Here is a 22,209-nt window from a genome sequence, read left to right on the forward strand (position 1 = left end):
GAAGAGACAGGACTCTCGAAGCCTAAATCAGTTTCCTAAAATGAAATCGGATGGTAAAGACGGCAAAGCTAGAATACAAGCCTTTTAATTTTTATTTAATGAAATGGAAAGCGAAGAAAACATTTTTTCTCTTTGAGCATAGGACACTTTTTTTTTTTTTTTTAAGTTTACTTCAGTGAACAGAAGTTAGATTTCTTTTTGCCACAGAACCCCATGGCTCTTTCAAGCAACTGTCACCTCAATACTCAACAGCAGGGACTGCCATCAGCGGAGAACAGGGTCCCAAGCCATTTGGAATTCCCAGTGTGAGCAATGTCACAGCATGGAGAAGGTGAAGTACAATCTGTTCTTCCGCTCAGTACTGAGTTCTCCCTGATTGGTCAAGTCCTTGCTCTTGGGGGGCTTCAACTCCACTGGGGGTGCCTGGGGGTCCAGCAACAATAATACCAATTTAATATGTGCACAGCCAACTTCCATTTTCCAAGTGCCTTCTCATCCCTCATCAGATCTACTGGTCACACCATACCATGGTATTGCTATGCTCAGACAGTAAGTGTCCTGCCTGAGGCTGAGCTCATGCATTGGTAGAGCCAGCCTGGCACTCGGGCCAGTCTCCCTCCTCAGCCCAGTGCTAGAGAGGGATGGAGGAAGAACATGGCGGCCAGTGCTCCCATCATCCCCTGCCTTTGGGTCCCGACTGCAGCTTTAAAGTCTACACACCGCCACTATTTTGTGAGGGTTGTAGCTGCTTCTGAAAAGTGCTAGGCTGTCACTCCCTTTCATTCCTTTTTTAAACAGCTACGCTGAAAACTCACGGATCCTGTGTCTTTCATGTTACAAAGAAAAGGATGTTTAGTAGGGCTGCTGTGCTGGAGATAATGGGCTTCCAACCCAGCCCAAATCCTGCTTCTCCCTGACAGTAACTGGCATCTACCTAGGGGCAGCCTTTAACTGGGGCAACATCTGGAAAGAACAGAACCTTTAAGTGATGGAGTTAAGAAGAGATTGCCTTTTAAAATTCATTGCTGAAGCTCTTTCATGAGTGGGTGATCAGAAGCAGTCCTATAGATTATAGACAAGGGGACTTACGGGCCAAAACTTAAGAGCCAACTTTCAAAGAGCCAAGCAGTGACCCAAGACAAAGAAAATCACTATTATCTCTGAAAGAGAAAAAGCCAAAAGGACTGAACTGAGCTCTTTTGAAGTATTCTTTTTCCCATCTGAATATCCAAAGTGCAAATTCCACCCCTCTCTGCCCTCCCCCACCCCCGCCCTTTCTTCCCTCCAACATATCTCACCTCTAATTGCAGATCCGGAACTGTCGGCTCAAGAACATATCTCTCTGGAAAGTCTATGACAATTTTAGAATTAAGAAAAAAAAAGTGATACATCTCTTGAACGTTTTGTGCCAGGCACTGTATGGGACCCTACGGATGTCAAGATGATCGGGCAAGGGCCCCGCTCTCTAGCTGCTCAAGGTGTATCTGGCAGGATCTACCTGCAAACAATTATTACAAAACAAAGTCATCCGTGATATAACAGAGGTTAAGTGCAGGGTGTGAGGGAGGCCTGGGAAGGAGCAGTGAACAGTCAGCACCTAGGAGCGTGGGCAAGGGCAATGGCTCGACTGCTTCTGGAATGAAGACACTCTACAGTGAACAGCAGGAACAGAAAGGAGCAGGGATGGACATATTCAGTGTGGCTGGAGTCAGGTGTGTGTTAAATAGCCAGAGATGAGAAAAGACAACCCCACTGGGTATATAGACTGTAAAGGGTTCACATGTCGTGCTTCAGAGTAGAGATTTCCTCTGTATGTAACGGAAGCCCCATGGAAGACTGGAAGGGAATGAGCTGGCTAGCTTTGATTATTTTAGGGCTCTAACTCCATGAACGAGGGTCTTAGGAGGTAGTATCAAAAGGTGACTGTTTGCCAGTCCTCTATCTATCTCACCCATTCCTGTGGATGGACAGCCTAATACACAGAAGTGGAACCCTGGACCTGCCCCCTGAGTTCCACATCCGCATTTCCCAGTGTCCACAAAATTCTCCCCCCCCCTCCCCCCATGGCTCAAGGTATCTCCAAACTAGCAGGTCCAAACTGGAAGACCGGAGTTTTCTTCCCAAACCTTTTCTCATGCCACTCCTCTCCATCTTGATAAATGACCACGACATCCACCCAGGTGCTTGAGTTAGATCCCGGAGATCACCAAACGTTCCTATCATGCCCCACACCCTCCCCCCTCTTAGGCAACCATAGCCAGTCTGGCCTAGTACACATCTTTGCTTAGGCCACCACCTATCTTAGGATTTCTCAATTTAGCACTAGATACTCAGGGCCAGATAGACTATTCTATGTATCACAGAACACGTAACAGCGATCCTAGGCTCTAATCCACTCCATGCTGGAAGCACCCGCCTCCCCTCCCGACCTGTGACAACACTGTCTTATGTTCCCTGGGACATAATACGGGCCTCAGGTGAGAGCCACGGCTCTCATCCCATTGTGCCTCTGCTTCCTTGCTCAGTACCCTCCATGACAATGGCCTCTCCTTCAATTTCTTGAATCTGTGAAGCTCCTTTCTGCTCCTAGGACTTGGCAAATGCCCTTCTCTCTGCCAAGAACACTCTTGCTTCCAGCCTCCTGGTGGCTGTCTCTTCTCACACTTGTGATCCCAGGCCCCATGCCACCTCCTGAAAGGGTGCCCCTAAATACTTTATGTAACAGGTAGCACTGCTGCCCCTGGTTGTTTTCTTCATAGCATTTTTTAAAATTGAAGTATAATTGACATACATTATATTAGTTTCAGATGTGCAACAGAATGATTTGTTATTTGTATATACTGCAAAGTAGTCATAATATATGTAGTTACCCTGCGTCACCATACAGAGTTAGGAAACTTTTTTCTCATGATGCAGACATGTTTTTTTTTTTTTTTTTAGTGCTTTATTTCTGAGAGAGAAAGACAGCATGAGTCGGGGAGGGTCAGAGGGAGACACAGAATCTGAAGCAGGCTCCGGAGACAGCTGTCAGCACAGAGTCCGACGCGGGGCTCAAACCCACGAACTGTGATATCATGACCTGAGCCGAAGTCGGACGCTTAACCAATGGAGCCACCCAGGCGCTCCGAGACTTTAGCAACTTTCAAATATGCAATATAACACTATAATATCCTATATATATTATATGTACAACACAATAATATAGTCCTAATCACTATTCCATATATTACATCCCTGAGATTTATTTTATAACTAAAGGTTTGTACTTCCTGATCCTCCCCTTCACCCATTTTGCCCACCCCCTACTCCTCTCCCCTCTGGCAACCACCAATCTAGTCTATCTATGACCTGTTTTATTTGTTTTTAGATGATTCCATGTGTAAGTAAAATCATACACTATTTGTTTTTCTCTGATTTATTTCACTTAGTATAATGCCCTCAAGGTCCATCCATGTTGTCACAAATAGCAAGATTTTAGTTTTAATGGGTGAGAAGAATTCCACTGTGTGTATGTATATGCATGTGTGTATCACATCTATCCTTTTATCTATCAATGAACATTTCAGTTGTTTCCGTATCTTGGCTATTGCAAATATTGCTGCAGTGATCATGGGGGCACATTTATCTTTATGAATAAGTGTTTTTGTTTTCTTCAAATACCCAGAAGTTGTATCACATGATAGTACTATTTTTCAATTTTTGAGGACCCTCCATATGGTTTTCCACAGTGGCTGCACCAGTGTGCATTCCCACCAACAGTGTGCGAGTATTGCTTCCTCTCCACATCCTCACCGATGCCTGTTATTTCTTCTTTTTAATAACAGCCATTCTAACAGATGCGAGTTGTGGATTTCATTTGCATTTTCCTGATGATTATGGATGCTAAGCATCTTTTCATTTGTTTGGCCATCAATGTCTTCTTTGGAAAGATGTTTATTCAGATCTTCTGCCTAAATATTTAGTAAGCACATTGTTTGGTTTTTTGTTATTGAGTTATTTAGGTTCTTCATATATTTTGAATATTAAACCCTTTATTGGCCATATCATGTGCAAATATCTTGTCCCAGTCAGTAGACAGCCTTTTCATTTTGTGGATGGTCTCCTTCACAGGAGCTTTGTGCAGAAGCTTTCTAGTTTGAGGTGGTTCCATCTGTTTATTTTGGCTTCTGTGGCCCTTGCTTTGGAGTTAGGTTCAAAAAATCATCACCCAGGCCAACATCAAGGAGCTTACCTACATTCTCTTCCAGGAGTTTTATGGCTTGAGGTCTTACATTCAAGCTTTAAATTCATTTTAAGGTTTTTGAGAGAGAAAGAGAGAAGGAGGGAGGGAGGCAGGGAGGAAGACACAGAATCCAAAGCAGGCTCCAGGCTCTGAGTCGTCAGCACAGAGCCGGATGCAGGGCTCAAACCCACGAGCTGTGAGATTATGACCCAAGCTGAAGTCAGATGCTTAACTGAGCCACCCAGGGGCCCCTGAATTCATCTTAATTTTTGTGTATGGTGTAAGAAAGTGATCCAGTTTCATTCTTTGGCACCCAACTATCCAGTTTTCCTAGCCCCAGTGACTGAAGAGGCTACCATTTCCCCACTGTATACTCTTTCCTCCTTTGTCACAAATTAATTTACCATCTATGTGTAGGTTTATTTTGGAGCACTTTAAGAGTTAGTAATTATTATGCTTACTTCTTCTGGTTTGCCTCTACCATGACAATGAAAGCTTTATAAGGGTAGGAAATAGGTCTGTCTTGGCTTCTGCCCTACCCCTGAGGCCTGGCACAGTGCCAAGCTAAATACATGTTTGTCAACTGAATACATAAATGAATGCCTGGATGTACAATCAAGTGTATGTATTATATCCCAGGCACTGGCCATATCCTTAAAAAATGACAAAGTCAGAGTATGGAAAAGTAGCCCAGGAGAATGAGAATGTCACCTGGACAGCCTGTATCTCAGCTGTGTGCTCAGCAACGAAACGCTCCCTGATCTGTCGTGCGCAGTGGACAGTAAAAAGCACTCCCAGAAAAGGAAGAGGGGGTGATCCTCACTAAGGAAAAAAAAAATAACCCACATGCAGATTCTATGAATAGGTAAACATTTTCCTTGTTAACTCAAGCCAATTTGTGTTTCTGGATGTGGGGGCGTACATACACACTGGGGGATGGGCAAAAAAGATAAAGAAGGAGCAAGAATCTTAAATTTACATCCCTGGAGACTGCAGCCACCTTCTGGTTCCCTCCTTAACGGTGCGCTGAACATCTCCTGGAAGGCTTCCGTGCTGAGGGCTCGAGTACCTCGTCTTCCTTCTGCATTACAATAAAAGCTACAGACACAGGATCCGCAGATGGTGAACTTGCCAGAAAACACAGGTGTACCATCTGGGGAAACTCGACTCTCACACAGGAAAATAACTTGTAAACTAGTCACCCTCCACCCCAATGCTTTATCAGATCTTCTTTGCTACTGAGCAAGTTATCAGAGAATTATTACCCCTCCTGTGATGTTCTATACACAATAGTTAGGTTTCAGACGTGATCTTCTCCTAATACGATAGGTCACAATAGATCAGCCACTCCCGGTGGCTCTAGTACGTTACTGTGAAGTTTTGGTTCTGTGCTCAAGAATGATTTTTCAAATTGGCACTTTGTCATTTTATTTCCAGGGTTTCACACAGTTCCCAAGGGATGAGATTGCTTTTCATTCCAAAATTAGTATGTACCTTCTAGAAAAAGTTATTTTGCAGCTACAGCTCAGATTCTGTGTTCAGAGGAGACGTGCACTTTGGACCAGGAAAGCTGGCTTTGGAACCTCCGAATCAGGGAAAGCAGGTTTCACAATGATTCACTTCTATTTTTCTCCCACTCCAAATGCGGCTAGTTTTATCTGTACCCCTGGCTTCTACTCTTCTGGTGGGTAAGAGAACTTTCCATGGCAGGGTAGCAATATAGCTGTTATGAGATTAAATGAGTTAATAATTCTCAAGTGCTTAGATACATGTGTGGCATATGCTAAACGCTTGATAAATGTTGCTCTTATTATTAACATAGCTTTTTAAAAGTTCATTTATTTTGAGAGAGAGAGAGAGAGAGAGAGAGAGAGAGAGATTCCCTATCAGTACAGAGCTCGACATGGGGCTCAATATGACGAACTATGAGGTCATGACCTGAGCCGAAGTCAAGCCTCGGACACTTAATCGACTGAGCCACCCAGGAGCCTCCTATTAACACAGCTTTTAAAACTGCTTCCAATTAATAACAACATGCTTTAATTTGCTGAAGTAATACGCTTCTGGCTAAACAAACTCAATCAAATTTGATAAATAAGATCCTTCTAGGAACCAATGATTCTAACTCCATAAACCAGCAAAACTATGAATAAGCACATGACATTTATCCTGTTAGTATTTGTTAAGTAGACAGAATACTAGAACCTATTCTATGTTGCTGGCCTTTTTTTATGGAATCCAAAATAAAGAATTCTAGAATTTTTAATTTCTATGTTCTTAAGAAACTTCTTTTATTATTATGAACTTATTTTTAAGAGAAAGAGAGAGGGAGGGATGGAGGGTGAGCAGAAGAGGGGCAGAGAGAACTATCATCATGAGCTATCATGGCAAGGGAAATGGGGTAATAGTGCTACAAGTGGACAAGCCAGGGATGCCTAGCTGCCTCGGTCAGCAGAGCATGTGTCTCTTGATCAGGGTTGCAAGTTCAAGCCCCATATTGGGTGTAGAGATTACTTAAAACTAAAATCTGTGAAAAAAAGACTGACAAGCCACAGGCCTTGGGACGAGAGGCTGGCCAGATCAGAGTGCTGTGGGCCAAGCTAGGCAGAGAGGCAGGCAGATGGCCCGAGTATACTATAAAGCCCTCCAAATTGAAAGCAAAAGCCACACTGCGCCTGGAGAGCAAGGGCTCTGGCCCAGATGGCCCAGTGGGCCGGAGACGCACTGAAAACCCCAGCCTCCCCTCTTGCAGTCAACACCACACTCAGCAGTGGAGGAGTCTCGCTGCCCCTGAAGAAAGCTGCACGGCACACTTAGAGTGTTCTGGAGACACCAAGGCAATATTTACTGGCATCAGGGGCCAAAACAAGATGGCAGTTCCATAGTTTATCAGAACACAGAAGTGTAGCCAACCTGACTGGCGTGCCACACAGACGTTCTTTCCAACGCAAAGGCCAAATGAGGTCACTTAGAAATGAATAATTCAACGAAACACCATGAGAGGAGGGTTAGCTTCTCCTTCTATTGGAAGCTGCCTATTGATTTTGCTGAATTACTTGCAGTGTCTCGCTTGGCAGTCATAAAGGCTGATGTGTAATCACCTGCTTCAGGGCTTAGTTTGGAAGAACACGGAAGCACAGGTGGTATTATAGGGAAGCGGAAGGTCTGGAGGAAAGATGTGCACAGCGGGGTGGATGATGGGATCGTCTATGCTTCGAAATCTAAGGAGATTATTGAAAAGTTTCCCTTCTCTGAATGATGCAGCTCATCTGATGGCTGCTCGATTTAAAAAATAAAAAAAAGGGCAGGGGTGCCTGGGTGGCTCCATTGGTTAAGCATCTGACTCTTGATTTCCACTCAGGTCATGATCTCATTGTTTGTGAGATCAAGCCCTGAGTTGGGCAACTGTTTCCTTCTCTCGCTCTCTCTGCCTATCCCCCACTGTCTCCCTCATACACACACACTCTCCCTCTCTCTCTCTCTCTCAAAATAAATAAACTTAAAATATGTATTAAAATAAATAAAAATCAATTAATTAATAAAAACCCCACAAGGGCAGCCCCGCCCCCCAAATCAGGAGCACATCTTGTATTCAGAAGCCACGACCACATGGAATGCCAGAGTCCTGCTCCAGCCCCCACTGTCTGCTCTCCCATGCTCAGGCCAGACAGGAGCCGGCAGGAGGATGCTAAGTGACCAGTTGCCGGGGCCACGGTGTGGGGGAGGGCAGCCACACACAACACAACTCATCCGACTGGAAATCAGAGGCCGGGAATGTTGCTTTTGCTAATGAAGATGGTGATTTCACACACCGGTGTTCTATTTTTCCCAGGCTGTCAGTTCAGTGATCCCCACTGCACAATGAGGCTGTCAGGGTAGGTATTTGTGACATTCCATCAATGAGAAAAACTAAGAGTCAGATCCATGAGGGGAAATGCCTAAGGTTATACAACGAATATCCTGAAGAGTGAGACTCATATCCACCCCCTTATCAAAGGATAGTTTGGTCTGGGCAAAGTTTCTCAGCCTTGCTGCTACTCACGTTTCAGTAATTCTGTGTCATGGGCACTCTCCTATGCATTACAGGACACACAATCGCCAGGCTCTACCTCCTACAGGCCAGTAGCACCAGCCCTCCAACTGTGATAATAAAAATGTCTCCGGATATCACCAAATGTTCCCAGAGGGGCCAAAGTGGCACTGGTTGAAAACCACAGGGTTAGAGTGTCTCGGATTAAGGTGACTGGACCCAACATTTGGAATGCTGACAGATCACTCTTCCTCAAGACCAACGCAGGTGCTATCTGTGAGAATTGCTGCTCGATGCACAGAAAATGAGGTCTCTTCTAAGCTACAGAGGGCATTTCCACCTGGGCACAAAGCAAGTATATTGTTTCATGGAAGTGATGGCTCTCTAGAATCTGAAGGAAAGGAAGAACAGTCAGGTCATGGGACACATGTCAGCCCCCACTGCCATCTTAAAATGTGATTGATTCAATTTGTGAATAGGTAAGACATTCACCCAATACAAAATTAAACATTTATCTAGGTATATACAGACAACTCAAGATTCCCACCACCCGATTCTCCCTGGAGACAATGTTATCAGCGCCTGTGTACGTTCCCAGAGATATTTTATAAAAGAGTTTTTATTTCAATAAATGCTTCCTCTTAGATCAAAGTATCTCTGAGTCATTATGCTACTTAGTCATTACCTTACTGAGGTTTAAAAAGTCTTAAAAGTCATCTTTCCTTATAATGTGGTAGGGGGCTGGCATTATTCTCTCTTGCCTCATCACCGCCTACCTCCACTGACAGGGCAACTGGCTGAGACACTGCAATTAAATGACAACTAAGGCCTTAAAAAAGAGAACAAAACAAAATGGAAAGAACTAGGGAACCTGGGTCAAGGACACTGGGTCCTAATCTGCCATTCCGCGTGCTGCCATCACATGGGCTGGTCATGGTGGAAATCAGGTAGAGGGATGTAGGGTTGGGTTGTTGGTGCCAACCATAGGCAAGGTCTACACCCAGGGCAGCCTGCAACAGTCATCAAAACCCGGCTCTTGGGGAAGGGGAAGAGGTGATGCTTTTGTGGGTAGGCCCAGGATGGAAGGAGAAGGAAAAGAAGGAGGGTCAAGAGGCCTGGAATGAAGACCCTGCTGGAGCCTGGAGAGAGAGGAAGTAATGCAAATGGTGGCAGTAACAATCGCCTGTGTCAGTCCAAGCCCCGTTGATTGGGAAACAATGACCAATTCCAATGAACAAGTCACAGAACTCGGACATTATATGGCCAGAGATTTTAATCTCTGGAGATTAAATCTCAGGGACATCCCTGGCAAAGAACTCTCGGTGACCTGGGTTCAGTCATTCAATCACTCTGAAGTCTCTTTGTTTTGGAAGTGTGGGGGAGGAGTGGGCAATTGATTCATGTATAAACTACAGATAAAAAAACTCTCATCTCCGGCATAAGTATTTTACTTGAGTTGAAAACCTTCTCAAGTGAACGGATGTCCTGCCTTCTGCTTCCTTCTATGTTTGTCACCTTATTAAAAAAATAAAATCTCTTCCTCACATTACTATCAGTAGTAGAAAATTTCTAGTAGTTGCTCTGAAAACTTTCAGGTCAGCCTTCACTGAGATTTGTACTGTTACTTCATCGTGTCCTCAATCTCCAAACCAATGTCATGGTACCTCACGGTCTGGAGCTGGGCTGCTCAACATGATAGCCATTAGCCACGTGCACTTATTTAAATCAAAAATGAACTAAAATGAAAAATTCGTTCTTCAGGCAAACTGGACACGCGTTTGAAATCTCAGCAGCCACACACAGCTTGTTGTTATCGTATTAGTGCAGATTACAGGGCATTTCCATCACTCAGAAAGTTCAAGTGCACAGTGCTGGCCTGGAACATAAAATCCAAACTCCTCAAACTAGCTCTCAGCGCTACCTGTCATTTAGAGCCAGCCCTTACCACCGAAATCAACCGTGCTTTCCCTACACACTGCCACGTGGCTTGGTCTAGGCCAGGCTCTTCTGTCTCTCCAACAAATCCTGGTCAGCCCTCATTGCGTGCCTGTGCTCATCAGATTCCCCATCACTCAAGCAAATGAGTAAGTCAATCAATTCACAGTCGCCCAAGAAGTGGGATTTTCCATCGTGACAGAAAGCAATGAGGCCTCTGTAAAATTTTTATCCCAGCAAAATGCTCTCTGCTAATGAACACGTTCAAGAAGGACTTTTCCCCAGAAGACCGTAATGAGGTTTGGCCTCGTCAGCGCTTGCTAGCGGATTATGTGAAATGCCATTTGCTTTGGCACTTAATATCCATTTGGGTCATTATTTAACTTTTTCATGTGGGTCTATGTCTTTTTTTCCTCCCCTTTAATAAACAATATGGTCACAGAGGGCAGGGGCCAGGTCTCACATACATTTCTCTTACATCTTCTTTTCCTACCTGATGCCTTTACTGAAATAGTGTTGCAAACTGGCTATCACGTGGAGGCCAGACATGATCAATGGTGTGTTGCTTTACCCAGAGCGCCATTCTGAACAATTGTGAATGAGCTGCTAACCTTTAAACACTAGGAGGTTTTTCATCAGAATGCCCACCTTCATTTCTTGAAAATCAGTAGGGTCCGGCAACCCTGGGTGAGCATGCCTATGTGGCTCTCTTAGGCAGTGTGGAGCGCCGTTTGCCCCTTTGAAGAAGACATGTGTCTGTTTACCACTTTCCCTCTGGTTAGCTCACTCCCCTGTTACCTGCTTAGCTGCCGTAGGCTTTTGTGTTTACAACTCTTTTGGAAGACACTTCCATAAATGAGCTGAGAAGGGAAATACTACACTCTGTAAACACAGCCAGGCAGCCTTTAATGCTTGTCTTAATGGGCCACATGTCTGTTTTAAGCAGAGAAAGTCAAAATTCATGTTTCAGCCTTTAGCTGAAGACATTTGCCTCACTCACTGATTTTAGCTATTCTTCTTGGGCTTGTCTGGAACTGATAACGGATCAGGAAAATGGTCAACTGAATGAAAAGAAGAATGGCCAGCTTAAATAGTCACGTGCAGATACTCAAGACTCAAGAGTCTAATGCTGATCTATGGACACGGAGTGTTCCCTAAAACCATGTGGAAATCCCAGCCCTCACGATGCTCAGTGCTTCTGACAGCTGTCCAGTAAGTCTGGGCCTTGATACAGGGAGCCTAAGCCTCCTTGTTGACTCTAACCCATGGTGGTTTCTCCTCCTTTGAACTCTTTATTATTGACTACTGTGTTCTAAAGAAGAGAACTACCTATCTTGTCTCTCCCACTCAACTGTAAGATCCTTATAAACTCCTTTTATATCCTTCCCATGCCTCACATAGTAGGTCAGGGGGCTCTTAACCTGGACTGTCTTCATTCAGAGGCAAAAACCCAACGGGTCATCAAAGCTCCCTGTTAACACGGTGCATACCTCATAGGTAGGCCTTTAGGACTGGGAAAGAACTCTGACTTTCAAGCATTTGTAAAAGGGCCAATACTCGATGAAATGCATGGTGGCCTTGGTGATATTCGTGTGGTCTGTTAATTACCTTTTCAGTTGCCGGTCAACTGCACATTTGCCAAGCACAAATTTCATGTCTTCATTAAGGTCATGGGAAAAAAATATTAAGCTACCCAGGGTCAACTCATGCACCATACTGGAGAGACAAGTGAAAAGGAAATGAAATTGCCATCTGTTGGGTACAGTAGTCCAACCACATACGAGCCCACTCATCACGATGTTCACTTCTTCTCCAGCTGGTATGAAAGGATGCCACAAGAATATTCCCGGTGCCCTCAAATCAAGATTCATTCAACTTGAGAGTTCTCCTTGTCCATGACTAATTTAATGAGTCTCTCACAGTAAGAAATGTAGTCAACTTGACATAAACTGTATCTTTATGAACCTCTGCAGGTTTGTACAAATGTTTCCTCTCTAACTGTATGTAAACCATATGTTGACTAATCCATGCTCAAATTATGCCGAGGAGCAGTTTCACATCTGGTTTCCAGAATGTACTTTTTCCTCGCTTTTGAAAAGAGGGATGATATTCGCTTATCTCCTGCTTTTTGAGGAGTCTTCCACTGTCCTGCTTTTTCTAAGCTCACACTCAGGGGTTTCCCGATGTTGGCCTCAAGTTCTTTCATTTGGGAAAATGGTTCATCTGGGCCTCGAGACAAGCCCATTTCCAATGGCTAAGGAGACTCATGTCACCTCTGGTAACTCTGCGATTAACACCTCCACTTTGAAGATGTCGTTGCTTCATGGAGAAGACTTAAATGGAGTAGTTCCACCGAGCCGTCCCCTGCTAGCAAAGTGATACTTTCTCTGAGTAGTCCCTTCTTCCTCTTTTGCACGTCAACACAGTATTTACTGAGGACTGAAGATGCAGGCACTATGCTGTCTTTTTGGTGTTTTTCTCAGAGACGCTGAACCCCTCTTCCTTCACCGCTTATCTTCCTCTTAAAAGCAGAGATCATCCAAAGCACCCTGTTGCCACCAAGCACTTAAAAAAAATCGTGCGTGTTTCTCTGTCCTGTTCATCTTCCTGCATCTTCTCTTATTTATTGGAATTCTTTGCGATCTTAATATCTGACTTTTTGTGGGGCGCCTGGGTGGCTCAGTCGGCTAAGCATCCGACTTCGGCTCAGGTCACGATCTCACAGTTCGTGGGTTCGAGCCCTGTGTCGGGCTCTGTGCTGACAGCCAGCTCAGAGCCCGGAGCCTGTTTCAGATTCTGTGTCTCCCTCTCTCTCTGACCCTCCCCTGCTCATGTTGTCTCTTTCTCTCTCTCTCTGAGAAATAAATAAAACATTAAAAAAAATCTGACTTTTCGTTCTTACAATCTTACCAATGCTGCTGAGTCAAATACGCTATTAGAGACATCTACCCCAGAATCATATGCGTAATATAAAAAGCCCACTTTACTAATTTGTGGGCAAGACAAACTTACTAAACTCCAAGATCTCCTGGTCACATTCCTTGTATTACTTCTGCATCGCTAAAGAACTCCTATAGGTCAGGGCTCCATTAAGAACCCCAGTGCATCCTGCCAGTGACTGGGAAAAACCACATGAAAAGGATCGGAAACCACACAGGCTGGCAACGACCATCAAACTGCACGGTTGTCAGGCATGTCTGAATTTACAAGGAATCTTGGGTAACGAGGTAGGATTTGGTTATCTTTCTGCAACTACAAATAAATAACGGTGTGCTGCTACCTCTGGCCAGATTCACACATTTTAGAAGCCCTAACAGGACACTCATTAGCTCCTGAACCTTCACCCTACTGTGCCCCAGCCATATCATCACTTTGGATGGCAACTTCCTGCTTATTCTAGGTTCGGCTGAGTAGTAAAGTCAGAAGATATTCTAGGAAAAAAGGGCATATTCTCCCACAAGAAAATTGAACAGGAAATAGATCCTGTTAATTCCATGACCCAAATATGGGGTTGGCTCAGATGGCTCATGTACTTTAGGACAAAACTGCTTGCTAGCTATCCACGAGAGAGTAAAATACAAAACGAAAAGTTAAGTTATAATGAACCTTCAATATACAAACCTCCTACTCACAAAACAGAAGGAGGGCAAGAACTTTTAAAAATGAAATGTACATCAGTTTACAATCAGGAGCAGTGGTGCCTGGGAACATATACTCCCCAGTAACGTGTCTGAACACGAGCTTCCTTGCCAGGAGCTGAGAATTTATCAAAGTCAAAGAGTGGCAAGGTAAGATACACTGCAAAGTCTGGAAGGGGATTTTTTGTGAAACGGGCTGAAGGCACAGAATCTGAGAAGCTTAGAAAGGGACGGGACAGAGTTCATGTTACAATTTTTTTTTTAATACAAAGGTAGAAAATGTGTAACTTTTGGTGGGATGTAGCAAGTCAATAAAAGATCCACATCCTGGTGGCGCCTGGGTGGCTCAGTCGGTTAAGCGTCTGACTTCGGCTCAGGTCATGATCTTGTGATTTGTGAGTTCAGGCCCGACATTGGGCTGTCTGCTGTCAGCACAGAGCCTACTTGGGATCCTCTGTCCCCTTCTCTCTGCCCCTCCCCTGCTTGTGCAAGCTCTCTCTCAAAAATAAACAAACATTTAAAAAATTATTTAAAAAAAAAAGAGTCACATAATGGACACAGAACACTGCACACACATAAAGGCCTCCTTAGGATTTAGAAGAGTCTTCATATACCTACCTTCTATACCACTAACTACTAACTAACTAACTACTATGATCTATATACATAGTAACTGTCAATGAACTTCAACATGGAAAAACCGCCCCTCCCCAAAGATGTCCATGTCTCAATCATGGCACCCTGTGGCTATGTTATATGGCAAGGAGGTATTAAGGTTGCAAAAGAAATTAAGGTTGCTGATCAGCTAACTTTAAAATAAAGGGATTAGGGGTGCCTGCGTGGCTCTGTCAGTTGAACATTCAGCTTTTGATTTTGGCTCAGGTCATGTTTCCAGGGTCAGGGGATCGAGCCCTGCATTGGGCTCTGCACTGAGCATGGAGCTGCTTGGGATTCTCTCTCTCTCTCTCTCTCTCTGCCCCTCTCCCCCACTCACACGTGCTCACTCTCTCTCCCCCTCGCTCTCGAAAATAAAAAACAAATAATAAGTTAAAAAGGGGCTATTCTGAATTATCTAGGAGGACTCAGTGTCATCCCAAGCGTCCTTTAAAGTGTCAGAGCAATACAGCCTGAGAGAGATTCAGCTGGTCTTTGGTATCTTTGAGGTGGGAAGGGAGTCGTCATACAGGTAACACAGGCAACCCGGAGATGCTGGAAAAGACAAGGGAATAGCAGACGGTCCCCTAGGAACTCCGGAAAGGAACACAGCCCCATAGACCCCTGGATTCTGGCCCAGGGAGACCCAGGTCAGCCTTGTGACCTGTAGTTCGACAAGACAATACCTCTGTGTTGTCTGAACCCCTGGATCTGTGAGGGCAAGAGGAAATGAAGGCGGTCAGTTACACACAACTGCTGTAGAGGGAAATAAGGCCTCGAACACATGAAACACTCCAAGCAATGACAGCGGTCCTCTTTCTGAACTGAAGAAAGAAGACAGCCACTTACCTTTTTATAAGTTTTCTCTTCGTTCTGTCTTCCAGATGCCGCATCTCCATTTTCAGCAGCGGACGACATCTACGGGAGAAAACCGGGCCTGTGTGAACGTCCCACTCTACTCGAAAGCACCATATGCTAATATTGTTTTACCTGGAGAATCTATTTGGCTAATTACATTTGTGCCATTATTACTCCCCTGTGCTCTAAGAAAGATGGTACGGAAGTCGAGCCCAAATCATATGTACAAGTTTCTTTCTATAAAGTCTTAAAAAAAAAAAAAAAAAAAGCTTCTTCTGATTATAGATGCTTCCTGTACAAGTATCTGGAAAGTACCAAAAAATATAAATCAGAAAAAAAGTACTCAATTCTACTGGCCTTGGGTAACTCCACTCTTCACACTTGGGCATGTATGTTACCACCTTTTGTTGCACGCGCTCTCATGCTAAGAATATTAGGACATCATCTCTACCCAGCAGTCTTCAATGAACGTTTATGTACTATGCATTTTCCCATTTGATCAGAACATCTCATTGTAAGAATAACCACCTTTTCTACGTGCAGGGCACACCACTGTGTGAACAAATCTGCACGTTAACACTTCAGTTTTAATTGCTAATGTTAAAAGGACAGGTGAGGTGGTTGGTCTACAAGTACAATAATTATTTTGTGCTTCTTTTTTGGTCCAACTTCAATGTTTTCTTAGATTCCTAGAATTACAAGGTCATTAAAACAAACATTAGTAAATTTCTTTCCCAGGGTATACTCAGTCACACGATCCTCAGTGAGTGAGGGCTTGCTTCATTTACACATTTACAGTGACTATTACCATTTTAATTATCTTTGCTAATGTCATAGGTGAAAGAAAGCATCTCTTGATGTTTATGTGCACTTCTGAAAATTAGTAATGAAGGCTAACATGTTTTGCATCTCTGGGTGGTTTTTTTTTTTTTGCCTATCTTTTTTTAGCTCTCTGTGTTTATTCTTTTGAGTTTCCTAAAAATTTTTTTAATGTTTATCTTTGAGAGAGACAGACAGACAGAGAGCAAGCAGGGGAAGGGCAGACAGAGAGGGAGACACAGAATCTGAAACAGGCTCCAGGCTCCCAGCTGTCAGCACAGAGCCCGACGCAGGGCTTGAACTCACAAACCATGAGATCATGACCTGAGCCAAAGTTGGATGCTTAACAGACTAAGCCACCCAGGCGGGTTTTTAATAAACATACTGTGGATTAAACCTAAGAATTTGCTAGCCAGTTCTCTGCAGTGGGACGAAAAGACCCCCATATGCCTGACAGGACTAAAAACCACCCAAGAAAATGAAAGAATGGATCATGGCAAGCTAACCTCCCCAGACCTATGACTGCCCGCCCATCAAAGGATTCTCTTAGATAAATTTCCATTTCCATTTGTGTCCATATAACTAACTGAATTATAACCTGCCCACTATACTACGGACCGATGTTTCATATACTACTGCCTCCCACACTGTATCTGCTTAATACATTTAAAAAATAATTGACTGTCAGGGCCCCTGGGTGGCTCAGTCAATTAAGCATTCGACTCTTGGTTCTGATTCAGTTAAGATCTCATAGCACATGAGATCAAGCCCCAAACTGGGCTCTGCACTGACAATATGGGGCCTGCATGGGATTCTCTCCTCTCCCTCTCTCTCCCTGCCCTGGCCCCTATCTCAAAAGAAATAAATAAATACACACTTAAAAAAAAGAACTGATTTTCTAGTTTCCTCATAGTATTTTGGTGAGGTACGAATAATGTATTAGTGGAGTTATAACACCTGAAAGGCCTCATAATAACAGGCTCAGTGCAAAAAAGCAAACCAAAGGCAAGGTCATGCCCCTGCAAAAGTTCAAATTACACAATTACTTTAAGAATATACAGGTATTTATCTGATACTGGATCCTTGAGTAGGCAAAGGTGTTTATACACATAAAAGTTATAGAATAAAAAAATTTAATTGATTTGACGACTCAAAATTCTAGATGTGATGTCAAAATAGATCATGAGCATATTAAAAGACAAGCAATAAGGTGGAAATACTGGCAATTAACTTGACAACTTAGTAATTCTAAAACATGAGAAGCTTATTTAAAGTGTGCAGAGCCTGTGACCTATCCAAGGATTTCATTCCTACGAGTCGCCCCTTTCTCTCGACTTCAATTTTTCTATTTCTATCCCATCAATGCTCTGCCATTTTTTCCACCTTAACAGAATAAAGCCTTTTCTTGATCCCACTTTCTCCTCACTTCCTTATTCCTCTATGCAGCAAAATTCCTCGACAAAGATGTTTCTACACTCATCTCCTGATTCCTTTTCACAGATTGTCTCTTTAACGCACTTCAATCAGGGGTCTGCTCTCAACATTGCACTGTGAACCTCTTTATCAAAATAGCCAACAACCTCCATGTTGCCAAACCCAATGGCTAAATCAAAGCCCCCATTCGGCCTGAGCTATCATATGCCTGATACAGATCAGATGATCACTCCCTCTTCTTTGACTCAATTTCTTCACTTGGCGTCTAGAGCCCCACGCTCTTGTTTCTTACCCTCACCCTCCCCAGTAGCTCCTTGGTTCCTTCTCAGCCTCCTTAGATGGTTTCCCTCCCTTCCCTTTCTCTGTAACCTCTTAATGTTAGAGTATCCAGGACTGACTCCTTGGTTCTCTTCTCTATCCATACTCTCTTGAGAATCTCCAAATACCATCTGGAACTCTCTTCTGAGCTCCAGAGTTGAGTATTGAATGGTCTTCTTGATATCTCCATGTGGCTATCTAACAGAAACCTTCATATTTACAAATCTAAATCCGTATTCCTGATATTCTCTCCCAAACTTCCTTCCCTTGGACCTTCACCATCTCAGTTAATGGCATCTCTAACCTCTTACTGCTCAGGCCCCAAATCTTAGAGTCTTCCTTCTCTTACACCATAGTCAACCTGTCGGCAGAGCCTCTGGAAGCCATCCAGAATCCATTCCTGCTCCGTGTTCCTGGGCAGATCCACCATCTTCTCATTCATGTGTTACACATTCTTGGCCTCCCAACAGGGACTGCTAGTGCCATCCATGCCCATCTACAATCTACTCTCAGTCAGTGATCTGTCTTTAAACCTAATCACACCATAACTCTTTTCCCTTAGGACCTTACAGTGGTTTCCCATTTCATCCGGAGTAAAAGCCAAAGTCCTTACAATGGCTGATGTGTCCCTGTATGATTTACCCACCCCCTTCCCACCCCTCCTCTAACCTCAGCACCTCTGAACTCCCCCTCCATTCCCCTGCTTCAGGTACTCTGCTGTTTCCCAAACACACCAGAATGCTGCTACATTAAAGCTTTTTGCTTGAGTTATTCCCACTGCCTCAACAGTCTGCCCCAGGCACTGGCTTATCTCCTTTAGGTCTTTGCTCAAATGTCAACTTCTATCTGATGCTTAGCTTGATGATCCTATTTTAAACTACAACCTATTTGGTACCTCCCTGCCCCCATACCTCATATTCCTGATTCCCCTTAGCTCTACTTAAGTTCTTTCTTTCCTTTCTTTCTTTTCTCCCTCCCACCTTCCTTCCCTTTCCTTTCATTTCTTCTTTGCTCCCTTCCTTTTTCTCTCCCTCTCTCTCTCCCTTTCTTTCTTTTTTGCCCATAGCACTCATCAGTGTCCAACATACTACAGAGCTTCCATATTTATTACAGCAGGTTTTTGTTTCAGTCTGTCCTCTCCTGAAGAATTTAAACTCCACAGAGGTAGGGATTTTCATCTCTTTTGTCCACTGATGTACCTCCAACACTTAAACTGTACCTGGTACATAATAAGTGCTTTGTGAATATTTATAGAATGAATAAACTGATAGGAAAGATTAAAAACACACCGTTAGATCAATGCAGGCAGCATCTGATTCCTTGGGTGTTTTATGCGTGGGAAGGAAGCTGACCTCCTGAAGGAAGGTGATCAAGACCTAACTTAGGGGGCCCACACCTTCAATCACATTGTCCGGATTTTTTGGAAGGTGCCAGTGGCAACTTTAGATATAGTTGCTATGGAATAAATGGCCATGTCACTAACTCAACATAACTCCTTCATCAATGAAAAAGACTTTTAGACTGTACATACTTCAATAACAATCTCCATGTACGTTTTAAGTCTTTTAAAAAATGTAAACTACTCCGAACATGCCACGTTTTCATTTTCCTGACATAACCAAGTCTCGAAACTCTCTGCAAATGAATTTGGAATTATGTCTTATAACATATGAGGAAGGCTCCTGATTTTTTAAATCAAAGGTACTGTTCGCTATTTCTCATTTAAAATCTAAACATAATTTTTAAATTTAAAAATAATGTTTGTGAAGCAATGGGGTGGCTCAGTCGGTTAAGTGTCTGACTTCAGCTCGGGTCATGACACTGCAGAATGTGAGTTCGAGCCCCGTGTCAGGCTCTGTGCTGACAGCTCAGAGCTTGGAGCCTGCTTTGGATTCTGTGTCTCCCCCACCTCTGCCCTTCCCCCGCTCGTGCTTTCTCATGTGCACTCTCTCTCTTGCTCTCTCTCAAAAAATAAACATTAAAAAATGTTTTTTCCCTAAGAAAAGTAAAACATATTTTATACAAAAAAAAAAAAGTAAAACTATCACCTTTAATCCTGTTAACTGTTAATATTCACTTATTTTATCATCTGATCTTCTTCAAATGTGTGTTTATTTGTTAACCAAACTGGGGTTATACATTACACACAAATTTGTATTTGCCCTTTTTGTTTTGTCATAAATGTTATCTGCATCACTAAATATTAATTAGGAAAATATCTAACAGCTGAATAATTGTATCATAAAAATGCATCACAGGTCAATATTTATTAATGGACATTTAGAATGCTTCTTATTTTTCTGTTACAAATAAAACATTCTCTGTGTTCTTAGAATTTCCCACAGCAAATCTATCAGAGCTGCTGGACATTCATAAAACAATGTCTACAGGGTAAAATATGCCTACTTTATAACTGTAGCAGCATCAAGGGTTTTCATTTAAAATCAGATAAAACACTTGGCCAATTCTGGGCAAAAATATCATTTCATTTTGCATGTATATGATTCAAAATAAGGACAGACAACTTTGTCACGTTTACATGGTTATTTGTATTTCTTTGGTGAATTATGTGTCCGAAGCTCTAGCCCATTTCTCACGAGGGTATGCGTGTCCATCTCCAATTTATTATGCACTCATGACAGTAAGGGCAGGATTTTCCTTAACTGTCAATCGTTAACAGAAGTAAGAGAACGAAGGCTTTCCTAAAGAATGCCATTCAGGGGCGCCTGGGTGGCTTAGTCAGTTAAGCAGCCGACTTTCGCTTAGGTCATGATCTCGTGGTTCGTGGGTTCAAGCCCCGCGTCGGGCTCTGTGCTGACTGCCGGCTCAGAGCCTGGAGCCTGTTTCAGTCTGTGACTCCCTCTCTCTCTGACCCTCCCTTGCTCACGCTGTCTCTCTCTCTCTCTCCCAGAAATAAATAAAACATAAAAAAAAATTAAAAAAAAAAAAAGAATGCCATTCAGTCATTAAACTTCTAAGACTTGGCAGTTGGGAAAACCAAAAATCTCCAAGAGCAACAATGGGCCTTGGGAAAGCCACCACAGAGAGGGCCTGGCTACCGGGCATGAATGCAGGACACGTGACGAGATGGTCTTTTTATGACTTTGTAGGTCACCCCTGAATGCACTGAAGCAAAGAGGAGAAGAGACATAGGTAAACGTCTAGTTTGAAAAACACAGTCCCTCTTAGGCAGCACAAAATAGACAATGATGATAAAGGGACACCATGCATTGCTGCCTGAACTCTAAGGCTTCTCTGAGGATGATGTTGAACAAGGTCACGCGAATCTCTTCACCAGGACATCTGTGCAGGGGCGGCAAATGAGATGCTTGGGAATGTTCTGGTAAACTGCAAATGGCCACTGAAATGGACAGAGTGGTAATGACTATTTGTTCCTGGACTTGCTATATTCTTGTACCAGTTAAGGTGCATCATTTATAATTACGGGAGTCAAGATGAGTACGTTTTACACAGATTATATACAACTGTATAGATTTCTATACGTGCATGGAAGAAAGAGGAAAGGAATTCACAGAAGCACTGGTGATTATCTGCGGGTGATGGGATTATGAATGCTTCGGATTTTCATTTTTATAGTTTTCTATAGTCTCCAAGGATTCTGCAATGAGCATTCTACACTTAACAATAAGGAAAACATAGGGGCGCCTGGGTGGCTCAGTTGGTTAAGCGTCTGGCTTCGGCTCAGGTCATGATCTCACAGTTCGCGGGTTCGAGCCCCGTGTCTGGCTCTGTGCGGACAGCTAGCTTAGAGCCTGGAGCCTGCTTCAGATTCTGTATCTCCCTCTCTCTCTGATCCTCCCCTGCTCATGCTATCTCTCTCTCAGAAGAAAAAAAAATTAAAAAAAAAAAAACACCAGTAAGGAAAACATTAATATTCTTTAAAAACTGAACCACACTGCAGTAATCAATAGCAGAAACCGTATCTCCCAGATTCTGTTCTGCCCCCTAGAAATGCTGACATTCACAAACTTTCCTACGTTTCTATTTGCTTGTCATTTGTTTTAAATTTAGTAATGTCAAAGTTAAAGGTCATGAAATAGGATAGGATTTAGAATATTTGTAAATAAATATAAAAGAGGTAAGAGCTCTAGTGTGAGTCCCCTAGAATTAATTCAAAAACGTAGACTGTAGGGGTGCCTGGGTAGCTCAGTCGGTTAAGCGTCCGACTTCAGTTCAGGTCATGATCTTGCAGTTTGTGAGTTTGAGCCTCACGTCAGGCTTTGTGCTGACAGCTCAGAGTCTGGAGCCTGCTTCAGATTCTGTGTCTCCCTCTCTCTCTG

General features: G+C 43.3%; 1 protein-coding gene and 1 long non-coding RNA gene across 2 annotated transcripts in view; one reads left to right on the forward strand and one right to left on the reverse strand.

Moving 5' to 3' along the window:
- The window catches only part of PIP5K1B (phosphatidylinositol-4-phosphate 5-kinase type 1 beta), a 193,040-nt gene that overhangs the window by 170,663 nt on the left and 168 nt on the right, over window positions 1-22,209 (reverse strand). The window contains exon 2 of the mRNA XM_039249525.1: window positions 15,329-15,397. Coding sequence (XP_039105456.1) covers window positions 15,329-15,397 — 69 coding nt within the window. The remainder of the gene's footprint in view (window positions 1-15,328; window positions 15,398-22,209) is intronic.
- LOC120243403 lies at window positions 1,583-15,538 on the forward strand. The gene is made up of 2 exons (XR_005531303.1): window positions 1,583-1,712; window positions 15,364-15,538. It is a non-coding gene; the product is annotated as an uncharacterized LOC120243403 (long non-coding RNA).

Source organism: Hyaena hyaena, unplaced genomic scaffold (assembly GCF_003009895.1).
Source record: "Hyaena hyaena isolate Hyena2069 unplaced genomic scaffold, ASM300989v1 scaffold_341, whole genome shotgun sequence".
NCBI classification, from domain to species: domain Eukaryota; kingdom Metazoa; phylum Chordata; class Mammalia; order Carnivora; family Hyaenidae; genus Hyaena; species Hyaena hyaena.